This window comes from Python bivittatus, unplaced genomic scaffold (assembly GCF_059951505.1).
Source record: "Python bivittatus isolate LINGU-HERP-01145 unplaced genomic scaffold, Pbiv_v1 ctg000020_np1212, whole genome shotgun sequence".
NCBI lineage: Eukaryota > Metazoa > Chordata > Lepidosauria > Squamata > Pythonidae > Python > Python bivittatus.
Genome location: NW_028277030.1, coordinates 114,372,707 through 114,393,226, shown reverse-complemented (window position 1 = coordinate 114,393,226; position 20,520 = coordinate 114,372,707). Strand labels below are relative to the sequence as shown.

General features: G+C 41.8%; 1 protein-coding gene across 1 annotated transcript in view; it reads left to right on the top strand.

Moving 5' to 3' along the window:
* Positions 1 to 20,520, top strand: part of HHAT (hedgehog acyltransferase) — a 195,595-nt gene that overhangs the window by 5,283 nt on the left and 169,792 nt on the right. Inside the window, exons 3-5 of the mRNA XM_088132577.1 lie at positions 5,389 to 5,456; positions 15,049 to 15,162; positions 18,336 to 18,530. Coding sequence (XP_087988703.1) covers positions 5,389 to 5,456; positions 15,049 to 15,162; positions 18,336 to 18,530 — 377 coding nt within the window. The remainder of the gene's footprint in view (positions 1 to 5,388; positions 5,457 to 15,048; positions 15,163 to 18,335; positions 18,531 to 20,520) is intronic.

The following is a 20,520-nucleotide window of genomic DNA, read 5'->3' as shown; positions in this document are numbered from 1 at the left end:
GCTCTCCTGACCTGATGCTGTCACAAAGTCTTGGGACTAGAACTCCCAGAATTCCAAGCCAGCAAGTCTGTTATTGAGGGTTTTTTTAAAAAAATTGTTGTTCTAATTGGTTCTGGCATGATTCTATTTCTCTGAATGTCATAATCATCTTCAGTGACTTTCTGCTTTAGTCAACTAGCACACAAAGCTGAACCCAAAGTAAATTAATATTTCCTAATCATCTTAAATTACTTTAAGTACTTTTTATTACTTCATTACTTAAATTTACTAGGCGATTCCTTCACATTCCTTCAGCCTTAAATTGCTCATATTTACTCTTTAATCACTGTTTACCATCCCTGGATAAACATCACCATTCTTGGGGGACACAACTGACCTAAATTTCCTCTAGTGCAACCAGTTATTAATACACATATCTTTGTTTTTAAAAGCCCTGCTACAGTAAGTGGCTGTAGCAGCTGAAGCCAGGAGAATAAAAGTAAGGTGTGTTTGTGAGGGAAAGCCAGCCCTGTGAGCACAAAAGGAATTCCAGCTCATAAATAAGATAGATAAAAAGGGAAGAAACGCTTAAGGAGACAGGCAAGTTATGGGTCTGCATAAGTTTAGCAACAGGATAAGAAAGCTGGACCAGTCTCTTTTTTTGACCTTCCGCATCCCAATAGGGCTGTGTAGGGACTGCCCAAGCCATTTTGTAGCTGGCTACTGAGCTGTACAAATAGTCTGACCTGCTTCATGTCAGTCTGGAGGTAGTCTACTCTGACTTATTCTCAATTCATCACCCCCCATTGCTCCTGTTTAAAAAGAAATAGTTGTGTATGGCCTGTTTAATGTATTGTCACATGTACAACTGTTTACCTACTAGAAAGTCATGGGTTTGCCCAGTGAGCTCTTGGCTCTTGGCTCTCAGACGAATCTGAGACTGATGATCTGAGAGAAGCAGAACTGTTGACTGACAAGATACAGTATGTGGGAACAGAATACAGTATTATTATCCCACTCCCAGGATAACAGTTTATTTGTTGTCATGGAGGTTTGCTCAGGTCTAGTTCCAATTGCAGTGCAATTTGATAATTCAGAAACAAGATGCAAGTGACTAACTTTATTATGGTCTTAGAACAGCAGGTAGACATGAGATTCTTTGTCATTCATATGTGCAACAGCAAAGGAAGATCTGAACTGGTCTGAACATCATGGAAATTTCAATTCCACAGGAGTAATGAATCCTTGATTTTTTTACGCCTTCTTTAGGTTAGCAATTTTAGGTAACTTGATTCAAAAATTGTTGTGGTAGAATGCACCATTTGGGCTAACTTGAGGGTACAAACAGACAAACACATAAATGCAATGGGAGTTTTAGTAATATATAGATAGATAATCACTGTAAAGTGACTCTTGCTGTTCTTCATTTTTTCCACTAGGAGGAGATAGTAAAACAGTTTTTAGATTGTTGAAATAAGTAATATAACAAGTAACAAGGTGGTTTATATAAACAATTATCATTAGGATGTTAGATGTTTTAACCTCTAACATTTCAAATTATTTTTATCTCTAGTTTTTGATCTGATAATCTATCTTGATGTACAGAAAACAAAATAAAGGTGCTAATAAGAATATCCTTCATTATTTAAATATCCTCATATTTAAACCGAGACCTCAATCATCACAAGAAATGCGTAATTTGTTGGAACAGATTGAATTTAAGATTGGTTTTGAGTAATCTGAAACTCAACATAAGTCTTCAACAATAATGTGTGTAGCATCCGATTCTGTTATGGCTGCTGTCTTGAAAATTGCCAGGCAAGGGCTTTGGTAATAGCAGTGCGATGTGATGGGCCTTTCCAGATACACGGTTCAAGAATGTTTATACTGAGTGGGCAGTTATAAGTAGCTTCTTGAAAATTGTGCTTAGTAGGCATAGTAGAAAATACTATAAAATAGGTAAACTGTCAGTGGTTGACTATGTAGTAGAATTTTGTCTCAGCAGCACAACAGAAAGGTGTTAAAATGGACGAGGCAAAATGGAATGAGATGAACTAGTAGTACAGGGCATTAATGGAGCATGTTTCCGCAGACATTTCTGGATTATTCTGATCAAAATACTAATTGTAACAGAATTGGAAAGTTGAGCATTTACTTTAAATATACCACCTTTGGAGAATGGTTAATTTAGCAGATAGACATTAGTTGTTAATTTCCTCAACCTATTCTGGGGTTGGTGGTACCCATGAAATATCATAAATGCCTGTCATTATGATTCTTATTGCCGATGTTAAAGTTCTCAGATATTTATGCTCATTTTTCCACACCGTACTGTTTATGAAGGCATTGTCTTCAAAACAAATCCTTCTGAATCATCCGTATGAGCATCTCTGAACTGGCAACAGAAACTATACAGAGAGATTTAAAAAAAATATTCCCCTCAGCACTGCAGACTAGAACTATCTGGATTTGAAGGGAGAAATATGTTTTGGAACAAGTGTGGGTGAACATGTTCTATCCGTTGGTACTGCTTAAATCAAATGTGTATGCAGCTATATAGTCCTAGTGTAGAATCCACATTTCTAGATTAGATATTAGGATGGACACTTTTTAATGTAATTATTTAGTTCCTGGAGCCTAGAAATGTTTCAAAATTCTAGTCATGCTAGCTAGATCTAATTGCCAAAGAAGGGAAACAATATTATGCCTCCTGGGATAGACACGAGGCATATTAAGCTTTTTTTTTTTTTTTTTGGTTAAAGCTTTTTACACACCAGCCAACATCTACACACAATTTAGAAAATTACTAGTAATTTTGATGGAGTTTGAGTGGAAGTCATCTCCCTCTCTGTCATGTTGCATAGGAAATTGTTAGGTCCGTGTTTTGTAAGATGAAATGACTTGTAGTCCTTATTTGACTTTATGTGCTTTTATCCCTCTCATTTTCCTGATGATGATTTATTTCACTTAACAAACACCCTGCTGCAATTTGCAGCTAGGAATGGCTACCAAAGAAACTTACAATTATCAATTAAATCCAGACAAAGGGACATATAATTAGAGATACTGATCCCTAGTAATTGGTGATATGAACTTGATTTTCAGCTCTCCTCTCCAGAGATAGATTTCCAGATACTGGTGTTAATCCTTTAACTCTCTAAATAGCTCAGGGCAGTTTTTCCTTCTGCCATTTCTTTATAATTAGTGTCAACACTCGTGGTTCTCCTTCAGGTGCCCCCCCAATGAAATAACTACAAAACAGAGCTTCTTCTGAGTTGTGGCTCCACAATTGTGGAATGTCTTCCCCAAAAGGGCTTACCTGACACCAACATTGTGGTCCGTTTAGGTTTTCCAACTTCAGATATGTTTCTGTTGTTACGCTTTTCAGATCATAAATTTACACTCGGCCTCTGATTTTATTTAGGTTTTATGTGCTTCTTGTCTGAGTTTGTTTTGGATTCAAACTTTTAAATGTTTTCTGCATTATACAAACAAATGCAAGTCATTGAAAGCAGCCTTTCTGTTGATTTGTAGTCTCAATTCCTAAGTTAATTTGTAGTCTAATGCATATATAGACATCTTAGAAATCCCACTGGGCTTAATGATATTCACTCCCTGAAAAGGGTCTCAGTCAGCCTTCTTAAGTCTGATGATCATGCTGGATTGGGACTGTGGAAATGGAAAACTACAGGTTAGTGAAGGTTGTTGGATGTTCTTTCTAGTTGGGGAAAATGAGTTGCAGAGATGCAGAATGTTATAATAATCCTTCCACTGATCTGTCAGAAGGTTGTCTTGTCTCTGTTGGAGTATATTCCATGAAGGTTATCACTTCTCTTGGTAATTGGTTCCACGGTAAAACTACTCTCCCTATTAGGAACATCTACCTGATTATTATTCAGACTGGAATCAGTTGAATTTCAAATACACATTCAACAGTATTTGAAGTATTTGCTTAATTAATCCAGTCAGTGGCTGGAATACTAGGCAGAAACAGCCTTTCATGTTTCAGAGTCAGCCTGATAAAATTTTGTATACTGTAAATAATCCCAAAGGTAAACTATTTTGTTTTCATTTTATGGTTTTTATTTTTAAAATGTAAGCTGCCCAGGGTCATGCAGGAGTCAGGCAGCCTCTACTTCCAATAAAATAAATAAAGTTCAGTATCTTTGGAATAAAATATATCTGATTCTGCATCTTTTAGTTGCTTTCTGCAAGACAGTTGCTCTGGATCAAGAGGGGCTGCTGGGTAACCAGGCAAAAAGAAGAGAAAAAAGAAAAGAAAAGAAAAACATTCTCAAAGAAGATGATGTCCTGCCCCTGAAATTTATTTTGGGTATCAGAAAATAAGAGGAAAAACTCATTCCTTTGAGAGATGAATTTCATTAGGTAGATATTAAGAATCTCCTCAGAAAACCAAAGGTGATAAATCAAGAGTTTAGCTCCTCATTTTGAAAGCTGCTTTCCTTCTAAGCTGTGCTCAGTTAATGGCTTGAACCTTTGAAGCGTTCTTTCTGGTAGGACCCAAAAATGGAAATTTATTGGCTTTTGTTAAGAAGTAATCGCTGGAGAGAATCTATTTGATATCCAATGCATTAGACATAGGAAATGTTTGTAAAGCATTTATTACATTCCCTTTTCTAGCTGTCTCCATTGGTATTTAGTGGACAGTAGCTACAGGCAATAGAAATGTACATATACACTTATTAGAACTATTGATCAATTAAGCAATTATTAGCTGATTTGCTTTTTACTGATTAATTAAATTTGAATAAAGCTCCATATAAAAGAGGAATATATAAAATGAAATACAATAAACATTATTACCAGATATTGTACTACGGACTCTCTTCTTTTCTTTTTAACATATTTTTGCTTAATACTGTTAATGTTGAGCCTTCATGCAGCTGATATTCACTCTTCTTATAACAGTCCTGATGTCATTTTAAAAAGTCTCATTCATATTATACTGTTGCTGCTGTTTGCTAACTTTTAAAGATAGAGCATTCTGAGGAGAGATGGCTAACTTGCTTACATTAGGAAGCCTATAGAAGATGCAGTTTAGTAAATGAAAGTTGTTGCAGTTCTCAACATAGAAAAAGTTCTCTTTGTTCAGATTTTCCCTTCTCTATGAATTGGAAACTTTGCACCTTTTATTTTTGTTCTTTTCTGTGTGACATCTTGATCAAATTGGACAAGTTGTGAGGGTCAGAGATCTCATCTAACAGTTGACAGTTCCTAATATATTAATGTATTCTGTAATAACTCTTACTTCCCTTAGACTCAGTGTCCTTGCAGTTTCATTCCTAATAACAGTACTTGGAATTTAGTTTTTCTTATGTCTCCTCTCTGTAAGAGGAGCTGATAGTATTGTGCTATTGTTGTTTGACTAAAGATTTCTTATTTCTGCAGAATATGAAGAGGAACTTGACAGAGAATTTGAACTGGAGAAAAATACACTTTTTGGGGGGTTGAGGAAGGTAAGGTCAATGAGATTACTTAATAGTTTGAATATGCATTGAAATGTGATTGAGATTGAATGACAGTAAGCAGTGCTTATCTTTGAGGCTTAGTTATTAAATTATGTTCAAGATGAAGGTAGAGCATTTTGGTACAAATTTTGGTCAAGCCTCTGTCCATCCAGCATCAAATGGCTTGTCAAATTGTCATGATAGGACTTGTCAATTAAAATGGTCTGTAGTACTTGAAAGAGAAATAGAATTAGTACTATATTAAATTTTGCATATTTGTTGCTGTGTAGCCTTGAGTGCGGTGCTGTCTGCAGGGTGGGTCAAAAGAGGCAACATGGTGGTTGCAGCATTGCGATTGAAGCCCTGCCCCTTTGTACATGTATGCAACATTGATGTGCATACAAAACAGGTAGCCTGTTTCGATTCCCACTGGGGTACTGATGCTTGAGTGTGCAAACAGCTGCAGTTTTGCAGTTGCACTCACCTTTCAGAGTGTTACAATTATTGTGTAGTACTTTCTTAATATGAGCTAAAATTGCTAGAAAACAATAAAGTTACTCTTTGTATTTTTGGAGGTTACCACAAATATTGAATATTTACTAGGCAAAAAAGTCTCAGATTAGATTTCTTTTATATTGTGTTGCCTTATATCTGAAAATATACCCATAGATTTGGGTGCTTGGGATACTTGAGGGATGGAGGAATGGAAAAGGCAGCTGTAGGTATAGATGTAGGTATAGATCTGATCCAATAGCTTCAGCCCGGTTCTTTTCCAGTCAGCACCTTCAGTAATTTCGGTTGTGCTGAGTTGAGCTAAGTTGCATTTTTATAAATTAATCCATTTGGAATACAGTGGTACCTCGGGTTATGAATTAATCCGTTCCGTGACTCTGGTCGCAACCCGATTTCTTCGCAACCGGAAGCAAATTTTCCCATAAGGTTCAATGTAATTACCGTTAATCCGTTCCGGCGTCCGCGGACCACGCGTCAAGGGTGGAAAAACGGCCGCGGACCACGCGGCAGGGTGGAAAAACGGCCGTGGACTGCGCGGCAGGGTGGAAAAACGGTTGCGGACCATGTGGCACGGGCGGAAAAACGGCCGCGGACCGCGCGGCAGGGCGGAAAAACGGCCGCAGACCATGTGGCACGGGCGGAAAAACGGCTGCGGACTGTGCGGCAGGGCGGAAAAACGGCCGCGGACCACGTGGCACAGGCAGAAAAATGGCTGCGGACCATGTGGCACGGGCAGAAAATGGCCGCGGATCACGTGTCACGGAGGAAAATGGCCGCAGATCCGGTTCGTACCCTGAGGCGGAGTTCGCAAACCGAGGTAAATTTTTGCGGCCGGAGGTGGTCGCAACCTGAAAAGTTCGTAAGCAGAGGCGTTCGTAACCCAAGGTACCACTGTACTTAGTGATATTCTCCACAGAAGACTGTTTTGGCCTGGGCAGCCATAAGCTGAAGAGTGGCCTATCAATTTTAACATAAGCATACATTGCAAAATGTAATTAGGGAGATGGAATTGCTACCAGTCTCTTGGGTCATACTACTGTTGAGCATGCCCAGTTAAAAAAGGTGGCAGCTTTCTGAGTGCCAGTTCATAACCTTCCCCTGAAGACCCTGTCTTGTCTTCTACCCAATAGAGGAATATTATACTACAGTGGTACCTCTACTTACGAACTTAATCCGTTCCGTGACTCTGATCACAAGTCGAGTTGGTCGCAAGTTGAGGTAAATTTTCCCATAAGGTTCAATGTAAATACGGTTAATCCGTTCTGCCCTCCGAATTTGGTCGCACCACGAGGCAAATATCCCCATAAGGTTCAATGTAAATATGGCTAACCCGCCCTCCGAATTTGGTCACAAGTCGAGGCACATTTCCCCCATAAGGTTCAATGTAAATACATACGGTTAAACAGTTCTGAGACATATGCATTTTATTTTTAAACCACAAAAACATGGAAAAAAGCACAGTATGAAGAGGGAGAATGGGGTGGGGAGGCAGTTATTGTTTGGAGGGAGAGTCCCCCTCCAAAAGGACATCAGGGAGGTCTCCTTCAGGGGTTTCCTCTCTTCTTTGCCTCTTAGCTGCAGGCTCAGTTCTGGGGAAAAACCTGTCTAAAGTCCGTTGTTTTTTCCTGCGCTGCATAACCCTCCAGAAATGAGAGAACACGTCGTCGTTCATCATGTTCAACGCTCTGGTTGTCACAGTTCTGTTGGGGTGGTGCTTCTCAATGAAATCCTGGCACTCATTCCATTTCTGCATGATGGATTTTATCGCATCACTGCTCACCTCCTCCCCCTCCTCCTCTTCCTCAGTGGAATGCTCCTCGCCAAGCGCTTTCTGTTGCTCACTCTGGAGCTGAGCAAGTTCTTCTGTGGTCAGCTCCTCCTTATGGTCCTCAACAAGCTCCTTTATGTCCACATCATCCACAACCAGACCCATGCTCTTGCCCATGGACACAATCTCCTCCACTACCTCTGCATCAGACCCTTCAAACTCATGTTCAGCAACACATTCTGGCCACAGTTTCCTCCAGGCTGAGTTTAAGGTCCAGCAGGTGACATCTCCCCAGGCTTTGTCAATGAGGCTGATGCAGTGGAGGACATTGAAATGTTTTTTCCAAAACTCTTTGAGAGTCAAGGATGTTTCTTCGGTGACATTGAAACACCTGGCGAAGAGCACCTTTGTGTACAACTTTTTAAAGTTGCAGATCACTTGCTGGTCCATGGGCTGCAGAAGAGGTGTCGTGTTGGGGGGGAGGAACTTGACCTTTATGAAGTCGTACTCGGCGTCCACGTCATCCACCAAGGCTGGAGGGTGTGCCGGGGCATTGTCCATCAGGAGAAGGCACCTTTCAGGCAGCTGGTTCTCAGACAGGTATTTTTTAACGCTGGGTGCGAACACCTCGTGCAGCCATTCCATGAACAACTGCCTTGTGACTCACGCTCTCACATTGGCCCTCCACATGACAGGCAGTCTGGCCTTGTTCACATTGTGGTCCCTGAACGCACGAGGGGTCTGGGAATGGTACACGAGCAGCGGCTTAATCTTCAGGTCACCGCTTGCATTCGCACACAGCAAAAGGGTCAATCTGTCCTTCATGGGCTTGTGCCCTGGCAGTGCCTTTTCCTCCCGCGTGATGTAAGTTCTGTTTGGCATCTTCTTCCAGAAGAGCCCTGTCTCATCGCAGTTGAACACTTGCTGAGCGACGTATCCTTCCACCTTCATGAAGTCCTCAAAGTCTTTCTGGTAGGCTTCTGCAGCAGCCTTGTCAGAACTGGAAGCCTCACCATGTCTTGCCACACTGTGGATGCTACTTCTCTTTCGGAATTTCTCAAACCAGCCTCTGCTGGCTTTAAATTCCTCACTTGCTGCACTGGTAGAGGGGTTTTCCCGCAGTAAATCACTGTGCAGCTTCCTGGCTTTTTCACAGATGATAGCTTCACTCACGCTATCACCTGCCAGCTGTTTCTCATTCAGCCACACCAACAACAGCTTTTCCACCTCTTCCACCACTTGTGTCCTCTTCCTCGTTAAGATTGTCACTCCTTTTGCCACATCAGCTCCTCTGATGGCATCTTTATTCTTCAGAATAGTCGAGATGGTCGACTTCGCCATCTGGTACTCTGAGGCCAGATCAGTCACACGAATACCACGATCGTGCTTTTCTATAATGTCCTTCTTAAGTTCGATCGTCACTTTTTTCTTCAAAGCCTTATTCTTGCCAAGCCTGCTCTGCATTTTCTTTGGAGCCATGCTGACAAGCACACCAAACACCTTCCAAAACCTTCCAAAACGCCACAAAACACACCACAAGCCTCACCGAACGTCTCCTTGCTACCGCGATCTCGCCCACAGGAAGCCACGACCACGTGGCAGCAGGGAAAATGGCTGCGGATCTGGTTCGTAAGTCGAGGCGAGTTTGTAAGTAGAGGTAAATTTTTGGTGCCGGAGCTGGTCGTATCTCGAAATTTTCGTATGTAGGGGCGTTCGTAAGTAGAGGTACCACTGTATTTACAGTTCTATCCTCCTTCAGACAAGTTGTCTACTAAACTTTTTAAAGGCTACCCTTTAAACTGTTTGGAGAAAGATATAATGACAAACATATATTTTTGTCATCATATATCTTTATGATCACCAAAATTCTTTGCCAAGAAACCTGAAAATCTTGAGGATGAAGTGTAATTCTAAGGTTTTAATATAAAGAAAATGGCATTTTTTGTATGGCTGCCTTGAAAGTTAATATTCCTGTGCTATTGGTATGTTACATTTTAAGTAGTTTATTTATGTCAATTTATATGGCTGTAACTCTGGATGGCTAACAACGATTAAAAATGCTATATGAGTGTGTGTGTGTGTGTGTACATTTCCCAGCCAACTAAGTGCATAGTGGCACCTGAAAACACCACACACCAGCAGCATGGCTCAATTATTCTCTTGGCCCCTATGCCTGTGGAAACAATGAGGTCTTTAAGGCTTTCTAAAAGGTGAGCAGAGTCAGGGCCATCCAAACCTTGGGCAGTATCATGTTCCAGAAGGCAGGCACAGCTATGGAAAAGGCATGCTTTCTGAGTCCTGATAGATGACAGTCCCTGACTGATGGGATCTGGAACATGCTCCTCCTTCCTGACCTAATGGGACAATGGGAGTAATGTGGTCCTTCAAATACCCTGGCCCCATGCTATGTAAAGTTTTATAGATAATAACCAGCACCTTGAATTGCACCTGGAGGCAGATTGGGAGCCAGTGCAGTTTGTGGAGCAAAGGTATAACGTGGCATAATGAGCCAAATCCATAATTGCCCATGCTGCTGCATTCTGGACCAATTGAAGCTTCTGGATGCTCTTCATGGGCAGCCCCATGTCGAGCACATTGCAGTGATCCATTCAGGAGGTAACCAAAGCACTGCCTCCTGATCCAGGAAGGGGTGCAATTAGTGCACAACATGAAGCTCTTCAAAGGCCCCCCTGGCCACCGCTGTCACCTGCTCTTTGAACAGGAGTCGTGAGTCAAGAAGGACCCCCAAATTACCTACTGATTTTGTCTGGGGTAGTGCAACTCCATCCAGGAGAAAATCACCAAGTCCAGAAGTCCCTAATAACAGAAGCCAGAGTGGTTTTGCTAGGATTGAGCTGGAGCCTTCTCTTCCCCATCCAGACTTCTACAGCTTTCAGGTACTGAGACTGAACCTCCACAACATTGCTTGGCCAGCCAGGAGCAGAGATGTATAGCTGAGTATCATCAGCAGATTGATAATATTTCACCCCATGCTGTTGAAATGACCTGACTTAGCAGCTTTATGTAGATATTAAATAGGAGTGGGGAGAGAGTGAAGCCTGGAGGCACCCTACATAAGAAGGGCTGTGGGGCAAACCTTCCCCCCCCAACACAACTTGGAGCCAATTCTGGAGGAACGAGAAGAACTAGCATAAATAACACTGTGTTCCCAGCTCCAAATCCCTGGAGCCAGTCCAGAAAATTACCATGGTCAATGGTATTGAAGGCTGCTGAGAGATCAAGGAGAACAAGGATGGATGCACTGCCCCCATCCTGCTTCTTCCAGAGATTGTCCACGAGTGCAACCAATGCCATTTCAGTCCTGTACCCTAGCGTTGAAGGGTCCAGATAACTCACTTCATCTAGGTCCCTCTGAAGCTGCGAGGCAATCACCTTTTCAAAAGCTTTCTATAAAAAGAGAAAATTGGAGACAGTGCTTGTCTTTATATCTGTTGCTTTCAAGTTCCTTATCCAGTTGGTAGCATTCTTGAGCTATAGGATAACAAATGTTAGAAATATAATTAATATATGATTGACTACAATCGCCATAATTCAATTAAACAAACTATAAAGTCATTTAAGGTATTTGTCCTTCAGCCAGCTCAATCTATTTGTCTGTATCTTATCTGTTATGTACCGCACTCAGTTCTTGCATAATTGCAGAAATATGTGGCTTTAACTGAGTCCCAAAACTTGGGTAGTTATTTCAAACCTACGTATGAACTTCATTCTGTATTTCTGCAGCTCACACCTATGTATACTTTTCCTCTGAGTCTATTTTCTTCTCTGTTCCAATTGACTTTTTGGGACCACTCACTTGCTATTTCCTTTCCTTAGGCTTCTATGTTTACCACAGTGTGCTGATTTTTCAAATGCCTATACGTTTCCAAGGCTGAGCATATTTCTTGTTATTGACCTTTATATGTTTTTGTGTTCCTTCCTTTTTAGAAGCTGAGTAGCATAGTACAGGTAGTCCTTGTTTAGTGACCACAATTGGGAGCAGCAACTTAATTGTTAAGTGAGGCAGTTGCTAAGTGAAACCGCAACTGTGCTTATGATCTTACTTCAGCTTTCCTTTGCTTTACAGACCTGTGAAGGTTGTAAATGTGAGGATTGGTTGCTAAGTTACTTTTTCATCATCATTGTAACTGCAAACGGTCGCTGTACAAGGCAGTCGTTAAACAAGGACTACCTGTAATTGTGGCCAGAAATTCTTAGGTTTAGGATAGCTCAGCCAGTGGTGACTAATGGTATTTATGATAGCTTAGCTTGTGACCCTTCTGGTTACCTGCTTCTCTCTGATAGGTAGAGGGAACCAAACACTTATATGAAAATCCCATAGCATACACACATTTTGTATATAATATGAAAGGGCCATTAGAAGTTGGACATTTATTTTCTTTTCTCATATTACAGGACTGCAGGTGTTAAAAAGCATAAACCTACTTGTTGCATTAAGGATTTTCTGATAGTATATTTTGAGTTTAAAGCAAGAAAGCAGTTCTTGGGGTATATATTTGAAATCTGTGTCACACTTCCCAAGGAATAGAAGCATAAACCAACAGTGATGGTTGTCTGCTTTCTGTTCTAATTTGGAAATTCCTTTTGATCAACACTGTGCAAAGGATGTATTGTTCTTGGTAAGTTTCCTGGGAATAGATTCCAAAAGTGAATGCTGCCTTGCAGAGCGCGAAGGAAATATTAGGAGATAAAAAGCAATAGTTTTGTTTATTTACTGCATGTTATCCACTGCCTTTCTGTCAAGAGAGTCTGCAATTTGAAATAGTGACTTACAATAAAATGGGGGAATAAAGAGGAAAAAAGATAAGTAAATGCAGCTACTAAATGGCACTTTGTCATAGGGTTTTGCTCCCCTCTCTGATGCAATATTTTGGAAAGGCTACTCATGGAGACAATTTTACCAGCCAAATGGCAATTAGGTACAGTCATCATTTTGGAAGGGGCCTATTTTTTTTTTTTTTGCTCTCCTTTGTCCATTAAATTATTTCATTTATACATTAAATATATAAATGCATTGAACATTTCTTTTTTAAGTAGCAGCCACAATGGCTTGGCAAGGGAGATTTTCTGGGAAAGTGAGGTTAGCCATTGGTGTCAGTAGCAGCTTCTGTCCAGAGCTGAATAGCATCTTTTGGGAAGGGCATTCTCACAACAGCCCTCTCCTCCTGTTCAGGTCATATCTTTATGTGAAGATCTGAACACAGGGGTAGTGGTGGGCAGCTCTTTCCCTTGTTAAGCTGTATCGTGACATCAGACAACAGCCAGTGGTCCATGGGTGCAGCACAACTGACTGGGATATATAACTGATTGCAGTGGGAGCTGAGGTCTCTTTGCAAAAGCTTCCATGTGAGCTGGGACCCTGCATGTGGAAGTCTCTATGGCAGTGTTGTCCAAACTTGGCCACTTTAAGATGAGGGGACTTCAACTCCCAGAATTCCCCAGCATGGCTGGGGAATTCTGGGAGTTGAAGTCCACTCATCTTAAAGTGGCCAAGTTTGGACAACACTGCTCTATGGGAATAGGAATGTTCCCTGCTGCTGGTAGCCACTTCTGGAAACAAAAAGACATACAGGACAGCACAAAGTTCAAAGAAACTGAACAACAGTATGGCCAACTCTTCTTAATGGCCATGAGACCTGGGCTACTAGACTTTGAGTCTAAAAAAAATAGATGTTTTTGACCATTGCTATCTACATCACATCCTTGTGGGACTACCTTTCCCCAATTATTTCTGCCCATCCCATCAGTGGAGTGGGCATGCTCCAGGTCCCCTCGGTAACACAATGTCACCTGGTGGGTCCTGGGAATGGTACCTTCTCTGTCATGGTGCCTGCCCTATGGAACAGCCTCCCCCCAGAGATACAGACAACCCCAAGCTTAGTTGCCTTTCGGAAGTCCTGATTCCTCCTCCAGGAATTGGGGCCTGGCTATTAGTTCTGGAGCTCCAGCATGATGTCCTTGAAATTTTAGTTTCTGGAGCTCCAGCATAGGTGTCCTTGAAATTTTAATGAAGGGCCCTCAGCCTTTTGTGTTTGTGTGTGTGTGTGCGTGTGTGCGCGCGCTTTACAACTGTTGATGTTTTATATCTTGTTTGCCACCCATAGCTTCATTAGATAGATGGGTGGCCTTATGAATTTGATCAATCAATCAGTCCTTGGTGTCAGATTTCCAGCAATGATCTAATGTGAAAAAGTCTGCAGGAAGTGTAAAATAGTGGTCACCTTGGGCTTAAAAAATATCAGGTGATGGAAGTGGATCAACCATGTGAGGGTGCCTGACAACCAGCCACCAAGGCTGGCTTTCACCAGCATCAGTGAACCTACATGGAAATGCCCCTGTGGTGAGCTTCATATTACAATGAAAAGACTTGTTCAAAAAGAAGCAAGAGACATTGTATTGAAGCCCCAAAATTAGAATATAGCAGAAACTGGCAAGTTCATGTAGCTACAGTTCTCCCGACTGCATGTAGTGGAAATAAATTAGAAAATAAATGAATGCGGCTCCCATGCTGTGAGGTGCTCATATCTAAGTGGACAACGTAGTGACAATAAGCAAGCAAGTAAGCTGATAGCCAGACTATAACTATAGAGATTGACTCTTCAATGCCATCACTAGTATTTTGTGTTATACTACATTTTCTGCTAATGTCCAAGGTTCCTATAAAGTATTATGTTGAAATCATTTGTTGTTGTTGTTGTTTTGTGCATTTGAGTCAGTCCTGACTCCTGGTGACTGCCTGGACTAGTCCCTGTATTTTTCTTGGCAAGAAGTGGCTTGCTGTTGCCTTCTTCCTAGGGCTGAGAGGAAGTGACTGGCCCAAAGTCATCAAGTTGGCTTTGTGCCTAAGATGGAAACAGAGCTCATGGTCTCCCGGTTTCTAGCCTGGTGCCACTACACCAAATTGGCTCTCATTGAAATCATGACTTACAGGCTATTTATGGAAAAAGAAAGAAAAAAAGAGTAAGTGGGTAAAGGTGCATAGATCTCTCACTGACAGCCTAGCTAAGTCTTACTGTTGTGTTCTGTGTAATAAACCCATTTGTGTTACAGTTCTGTATTTTCCCTGGTTCCCAGCATGAAATATTACAGTAATGTAATATGAGCTTCTCCAAGGTGGGTCTCTACAATGTGTACCCTTCATCTCCAGCTAATATAGCAACATGTTGGAGATGGTAGGAATTTCAGTACCAATATTAACAAAATGCTGGCCCAGGAAAGTATGTTTTATATGTTCAGTTTCTTTATATGTTAGCACATTTCAAACCAGTTTAATGATGGTTTGGTTCCATTTATGCCTAGGATCCAGTTGATTTTGAATGGAGTTTCTGGATGGAATGGGGCAAAGGATATATACTGTGGCTTCTTTTTGGTCACTTGGTGGTATCACTGGTATCCAGCATTTACATGAAAAAGGTATGCTATTTTGAGCTCATCTGTTTTCTACTAAAAGTATAATAATCTGTAATGGTTTGCCAGTTTAGAGTATAAAATGCTTAAATAATATAGTTTGTCAGTTTTTGTTGTTGCTGTTGTATTTGTATCTTCCCTTCCTTCAGTGGTGCTTCAGCGTGGCAACAGTATTGAAAGGTGGGATATAGCTGAGACATATGTTTCTTCTCCTTTATACATTACTCATGTGAAAGGCTTTCTTGCAAGTACAATATTGGTCTCTCCCAATGTTATGCTGCTTGTGTTCAGCAAAGATTGAAGGGGATCCAGCAATGCTTGTGGACTCTCCACTGTGCAACCAGGAGCCCAAAAGAGCTGAGGCTTATGAGCATATGGAGAAGCATCCAGGGGTGCAAACCTGAGCCCCTTCGCTCTTTCCTTCAGCATGCAGGACTCAGTAGCCCAGCCTTGTTGCCCTTGAATCACGTTGAGGCCTTTCATATAGAAAACGGTAATTATCTTCAAGTTGTGCAATAGTGGGAGTGAACTGGCAGAGGCCCCTCCATCTTCCTTCGTAGTTCACTTCTAATGAATTCCACACTGAGCAGTGCTGGAAGGATGCTGTGCTTTAAGATTATTAAAACTTGAGAGGGAAAATTATTGAACAATGGCAGTAAAAAAAGTCAAGAAAGAAAGAAGAAATCTGTGTACTCAGTTTTAGATAGGAGATGAATTCACAATGCCCAGGGGAGAACTAATGTTCACTTATTCCTAAACAAGAAGTTTCTTTGGTTTGCCTTTGCAGATGTGTTTTTTCAGAAAAGCAAAGTTCTTCTTCCCACTACAAATTAGCACTGGATGATAACATGTTTATGCACATTGTTTGTCTAATATTTTCAAGTTGTTTTAAGAGTTCGCTGTATTCTGTTTCACAGTTAGAATGGCTTCAATAATCCCTTCTGTCTTTAAAGATAGACACTTGGACAGGACACTTGATGAGCTTGAATGGGCAGTTGATGTGCACTGTACAGTATCTGGAATGATACCCACAGCTAAGGTTCCCTTGGTGTCCCTTGACTCTTCTTGATGCCAGAGCTTTTCTGAGTGAGCTTAGGAAAAACTGTATTTGGTGGTGATGGGACAATCCTTAATTCAAAGATGGATGGATGGATGGATGGATGGATGGATGGATGGATGGATGGATGGGTCTGTCTGTCCGTCCATCCATCCATCCATCCATCCATCCATCCATCCATCCATCCATCCATCCATCCCCTCTCACCCCTTTGGGTGCTATGCGTCTTCTGCAATCTTGGGTCCTCTACCAGAGGCTGGGTGTTTGAGGGTTCTGCACAGTATCTTAGCTGTTCCTAGCACTGCACTCTTCTGGACAGAGAGCTCTGATGTTGTTCCTGGGATCTGTTGGAGCCACTCTCCCAGCTTAGGAGTCACAGCCCCGAGTGCTCCTACCATCACTTGGACCACTTTGGCCTTTACTTTCCACATCCTCTCTAGTTCCTCCTTCAGGCCCTGGTACTTCTCCAGTTTCTCATACTCCTTCTTCCTGATGTTGCTGTCACTTGGCACTACTATATCTATCACTACCACTGTCTTCTGGTCCTTGTCTACTACCACAATGTCTGGTTGATTGGCCAGTACCTGCCTGTCCATCTGGATCTGGAAGTCCCACAGGATCTTAGCCCTGTTATTCTCCACAACTTTCTGTGGAATCTCCCATCTGGACTTAGGAGGGTCTAGCCCTTACACTGTGCAGATGTTCCTGTACATAATGCCAGCTACTTGGTTGTGCCATTCAGTGTATGCTGTTCCTGCCTGCATCTGGTCTTTTGTGGGATATGTTTGTATTCTTGTTTGCTTAGTCTCAGACTGTAATAATAAAAATCATTCATTCATTCATTTACTGCTTCAGCCCTAGTTAGCTGACATTCATTATTTGACCATATCTCTTGATCTGAGCTAGGCAAAGTCAGCTGTCATAGTGACAAACGCTACTTCAGCCCCAGTTCACTCTCACCCATTATTTTACAGTTATAGCTGTAAAAATTATCATCAACCATGTTATTGCAATATTTTAAGTCCTTATAACTTAATTAATAAATGTAATAACAGAATGCCCGTGTTCTTCTTGGAAAAGGAAAGTAATATATATAGTTTTGTTTGTATTTGGTAGAACCCAGTCCTTGATGATGTTTGATGGGTCTTGAGATGTGAATGGCTAAGAACCTTTGTACACTAGATACATTACAGTACTAATTCAATTAGGTATCCAAGCATTTGCAATAGCAGAAGGAAGGAGAATTCATTCTGGTTGCTTTTTCTGGCATCTGTTGATTAGAGCTGTGTTATACTTTGGTTCCAAAGCTTAGAAGGTGCTTTGGAACAGGCATGGGCAGCATACATGCTGCATTTATTGGTGCCACCTTAAAAATGCTATGTCTTTTCCTGGGCTCTCCTGGTTCTTTGGAGCAGGTGCAAGTATTCAGTCAGCGCTTCCTTAACACAAACCTGAAATTTCTTGGGATTGTGTAGCTATTGTTGGAGCCTAGGAAAACACAGTTTCTTTAAAGAGGTACCAACAAATATGCAATATGTATCCATGCCCACACTAAAGCAATTTTTTGGCTTTGCATCTGAAACACAGCACTGATATTGATGTCTGTAGAGAAGGCCAGAGCTGGCCCTCACTTCAGATGTCATTAAGACATATGAAAGATAGGGCACCATACTGCATTAATCTGCAGTTGAAAAACTTGTTATGACAGTCATACGTTCCTTATGAAGACCAATAGACTACTGAATGGCCAGAATAGGTAAGAGTGAGGTAACAAGCTGGCTCACTGTCAGGATGGTAGCTAACATAATAATGTCTGAGTTAGAAAACCCTAGTTAAATACTTAATTCCATTTATTTTTAATAGTCTGTATAGATTCTTTTTCTCTCTCTGGATGATCACATCAGTGTTACAGTATGGAGCATGTTGTATGCAGAATTTGTTTCATCTCAGGAAGCAAAAATATGTTAAAATGATCCTCAAAAATAAAATGTTAAATTTAGGTTTAAGTGGTCTTGGTTCACATTACTGCTTAGTCATAAATTACACTGGGTAATCAGCTCTTCTCAGCTTAAACTGTTTCTCAGAGTTGACATTTTATCATCCATTTTCTCTGACATTTCAGTACAAACCTTGGTTTCTGATGGTCTATGGAATTGCTGCCTGTTGGTTTCTACTGGGGTCCAAAGGATTGACTATGATTTTTCTACATGTGAGTGTCTCGTATTTAGTAGCCCAATTGAAAAATCCAGTCCTTACATGGTTGACTTCCTTGCTTCTGTTGTCAACTCTGCATCTATCTGCCATAGAAGAAGTGAAGGTAATTATATTTGTAATATTATTTTTTTGTATGTTTAAATAAGTTATTTTGTAAAAGTTTGGGATTTTGAAGAATTTAGAGCAATCACACTTAGAGTACGTTATAGTATTCTTTGAATGTATCTTCCTTAGAAATAAGATATATATGTATGTGCATTAAGAAGGTGGTGGCTTCGCAGCTCCAAAGGGTCCTGGAGGAAATGGATTATCTGGACCCTTATCAGTCAGGTTTCAGGCCCGGCTATGGAATGGAAATGGCATTGGTTGCACTTATGGATGATCTCTGGCGGGAGCGGGATGGTGGTAGTGCGACCATCCTTGCTCTCCTTGATCTCTCAGCGGCGTTCGATACCGTCGACCACGGTATCCTATTGGGACAGCTCAGGGATATGGGGGTGGGCGGCACAGTTTTGTGCTGGTTCTCCTCCTTTCTCCGGGGCTGATCCCAATCGGTGGTGATAGGGAGCGAGAGGTCCCATCCTCGGCCCCTCCTTTGTGGGGTGCCGCAGGATTTGGTTCTCTCTCCGCTCCTTTTCAACATCTATATGAAACCGCTGGGTGAGATCATCCGTCATCGTGGGGTGAGGTATCATCAGTATGCTGATGATACTCAGTTATATATCTCCATCCCTGGTGAGGTAAGTGATACCGTGACCGCCCTCTTGCGGTGCCTGGAGGCTGTGAGGGTCTGGATGGGGAACAACTGGATCCAGCTGAACCCTGGCAAGACGGAGTGGCTGTGGGTCAATGGCTCCTCTGTATCCGGGACGTTGTCATCGTTGGTCTTGGATGGGGTGGCACTGCCCCAGACAGACCCAGTGCGTAATTTGGGGGTCCTCCTGGACTCACGGCTCCTGCTCGAAGAGCAGGTGGCAGCCGTGGCCAGGAGGGCTTTTGCACAGCTTCGGGTTGTGCACCAGTTACGCTCTTTCCTGGATTGGGATGCCCTGCGAACAGTCACTCATGCCCTTCTTGTTTCCCAAATAGACTACTGCAATGCGCTCTACATGGGGCTACCCTTGAAGAGTATCCGGAAGCTTCAACTGGTCCAGAATGCGGCTGCGCGAGCAATTTTTGGGGCCTGAAGAAGGACCCATATAACACCCTTGCTCCGTAAGCTGCATTGGGTGCCAGTTTGCTTCTGGATCCAATTCAAGGTGTTGGTTATCACCTTTAAAGCCCTACATGGCATGGGGCCAGGTTACCTGAAGGACCGCCTCGCCCCCACGATTTCAACCCATCCCACCCGATCTCACAGAGAGGGCATGCTCCGGATCCCCGCAGTAAAAGAACTTTGATTAGCGGGGTCCAGAAGGCGGACCTTCTCTGCTGTAGCCCCCGCCCTTTGGAACATCTTGTCCCCAGGGGTGAGACAGGCCCCCTCACTCCAGGCCTTTCGGAGGGATTTGAAGACCTGGCTCTGCCATCTGGCCTGGGGCAGGGAGGGAGGATATCAGAAGTGGGGTTGGCTGGCCCCTTAGCGGCCTGGTGTGGCCTCTACCGGCCTCTTGGACTTTTTAGCCTTTTTATCTTTGTATGTTTGGTTTTTATAACTTTTAATTATGCATTTTTGATTTTAGTTTGTTGTTAGCTGCCCAGAGTCCTCCATTGTGGGGAGATGGGTGGGGACAAGTCTATTAAATAAATAAATAAGATGATGATGATGATGATGATGATGATAGAAAGTTGTTTGATTTGTGTTTTCATCTGAATTTTTTAGCCAATTTGGATTTCACCTGATTTTTATTTTACAAAAGGAAAACAAAGACAAGTTGATAAAACCTGATATTTTTAAAAAACAAAGCAAGAATCAGGTTGACTCCTTATTAGCTGCAGTGTAAATATAGAACAATTTAAATTCTGTAGAAGTACTCAAGAATAACTGTTACAGTTATTAATACTGTTACAGAACATAAGCATATATAAAATGTTCAAAGGAAATACTGTGCCAGAAATCCTGACATCTAAATTGCCTCCAACAGTCCATGAAC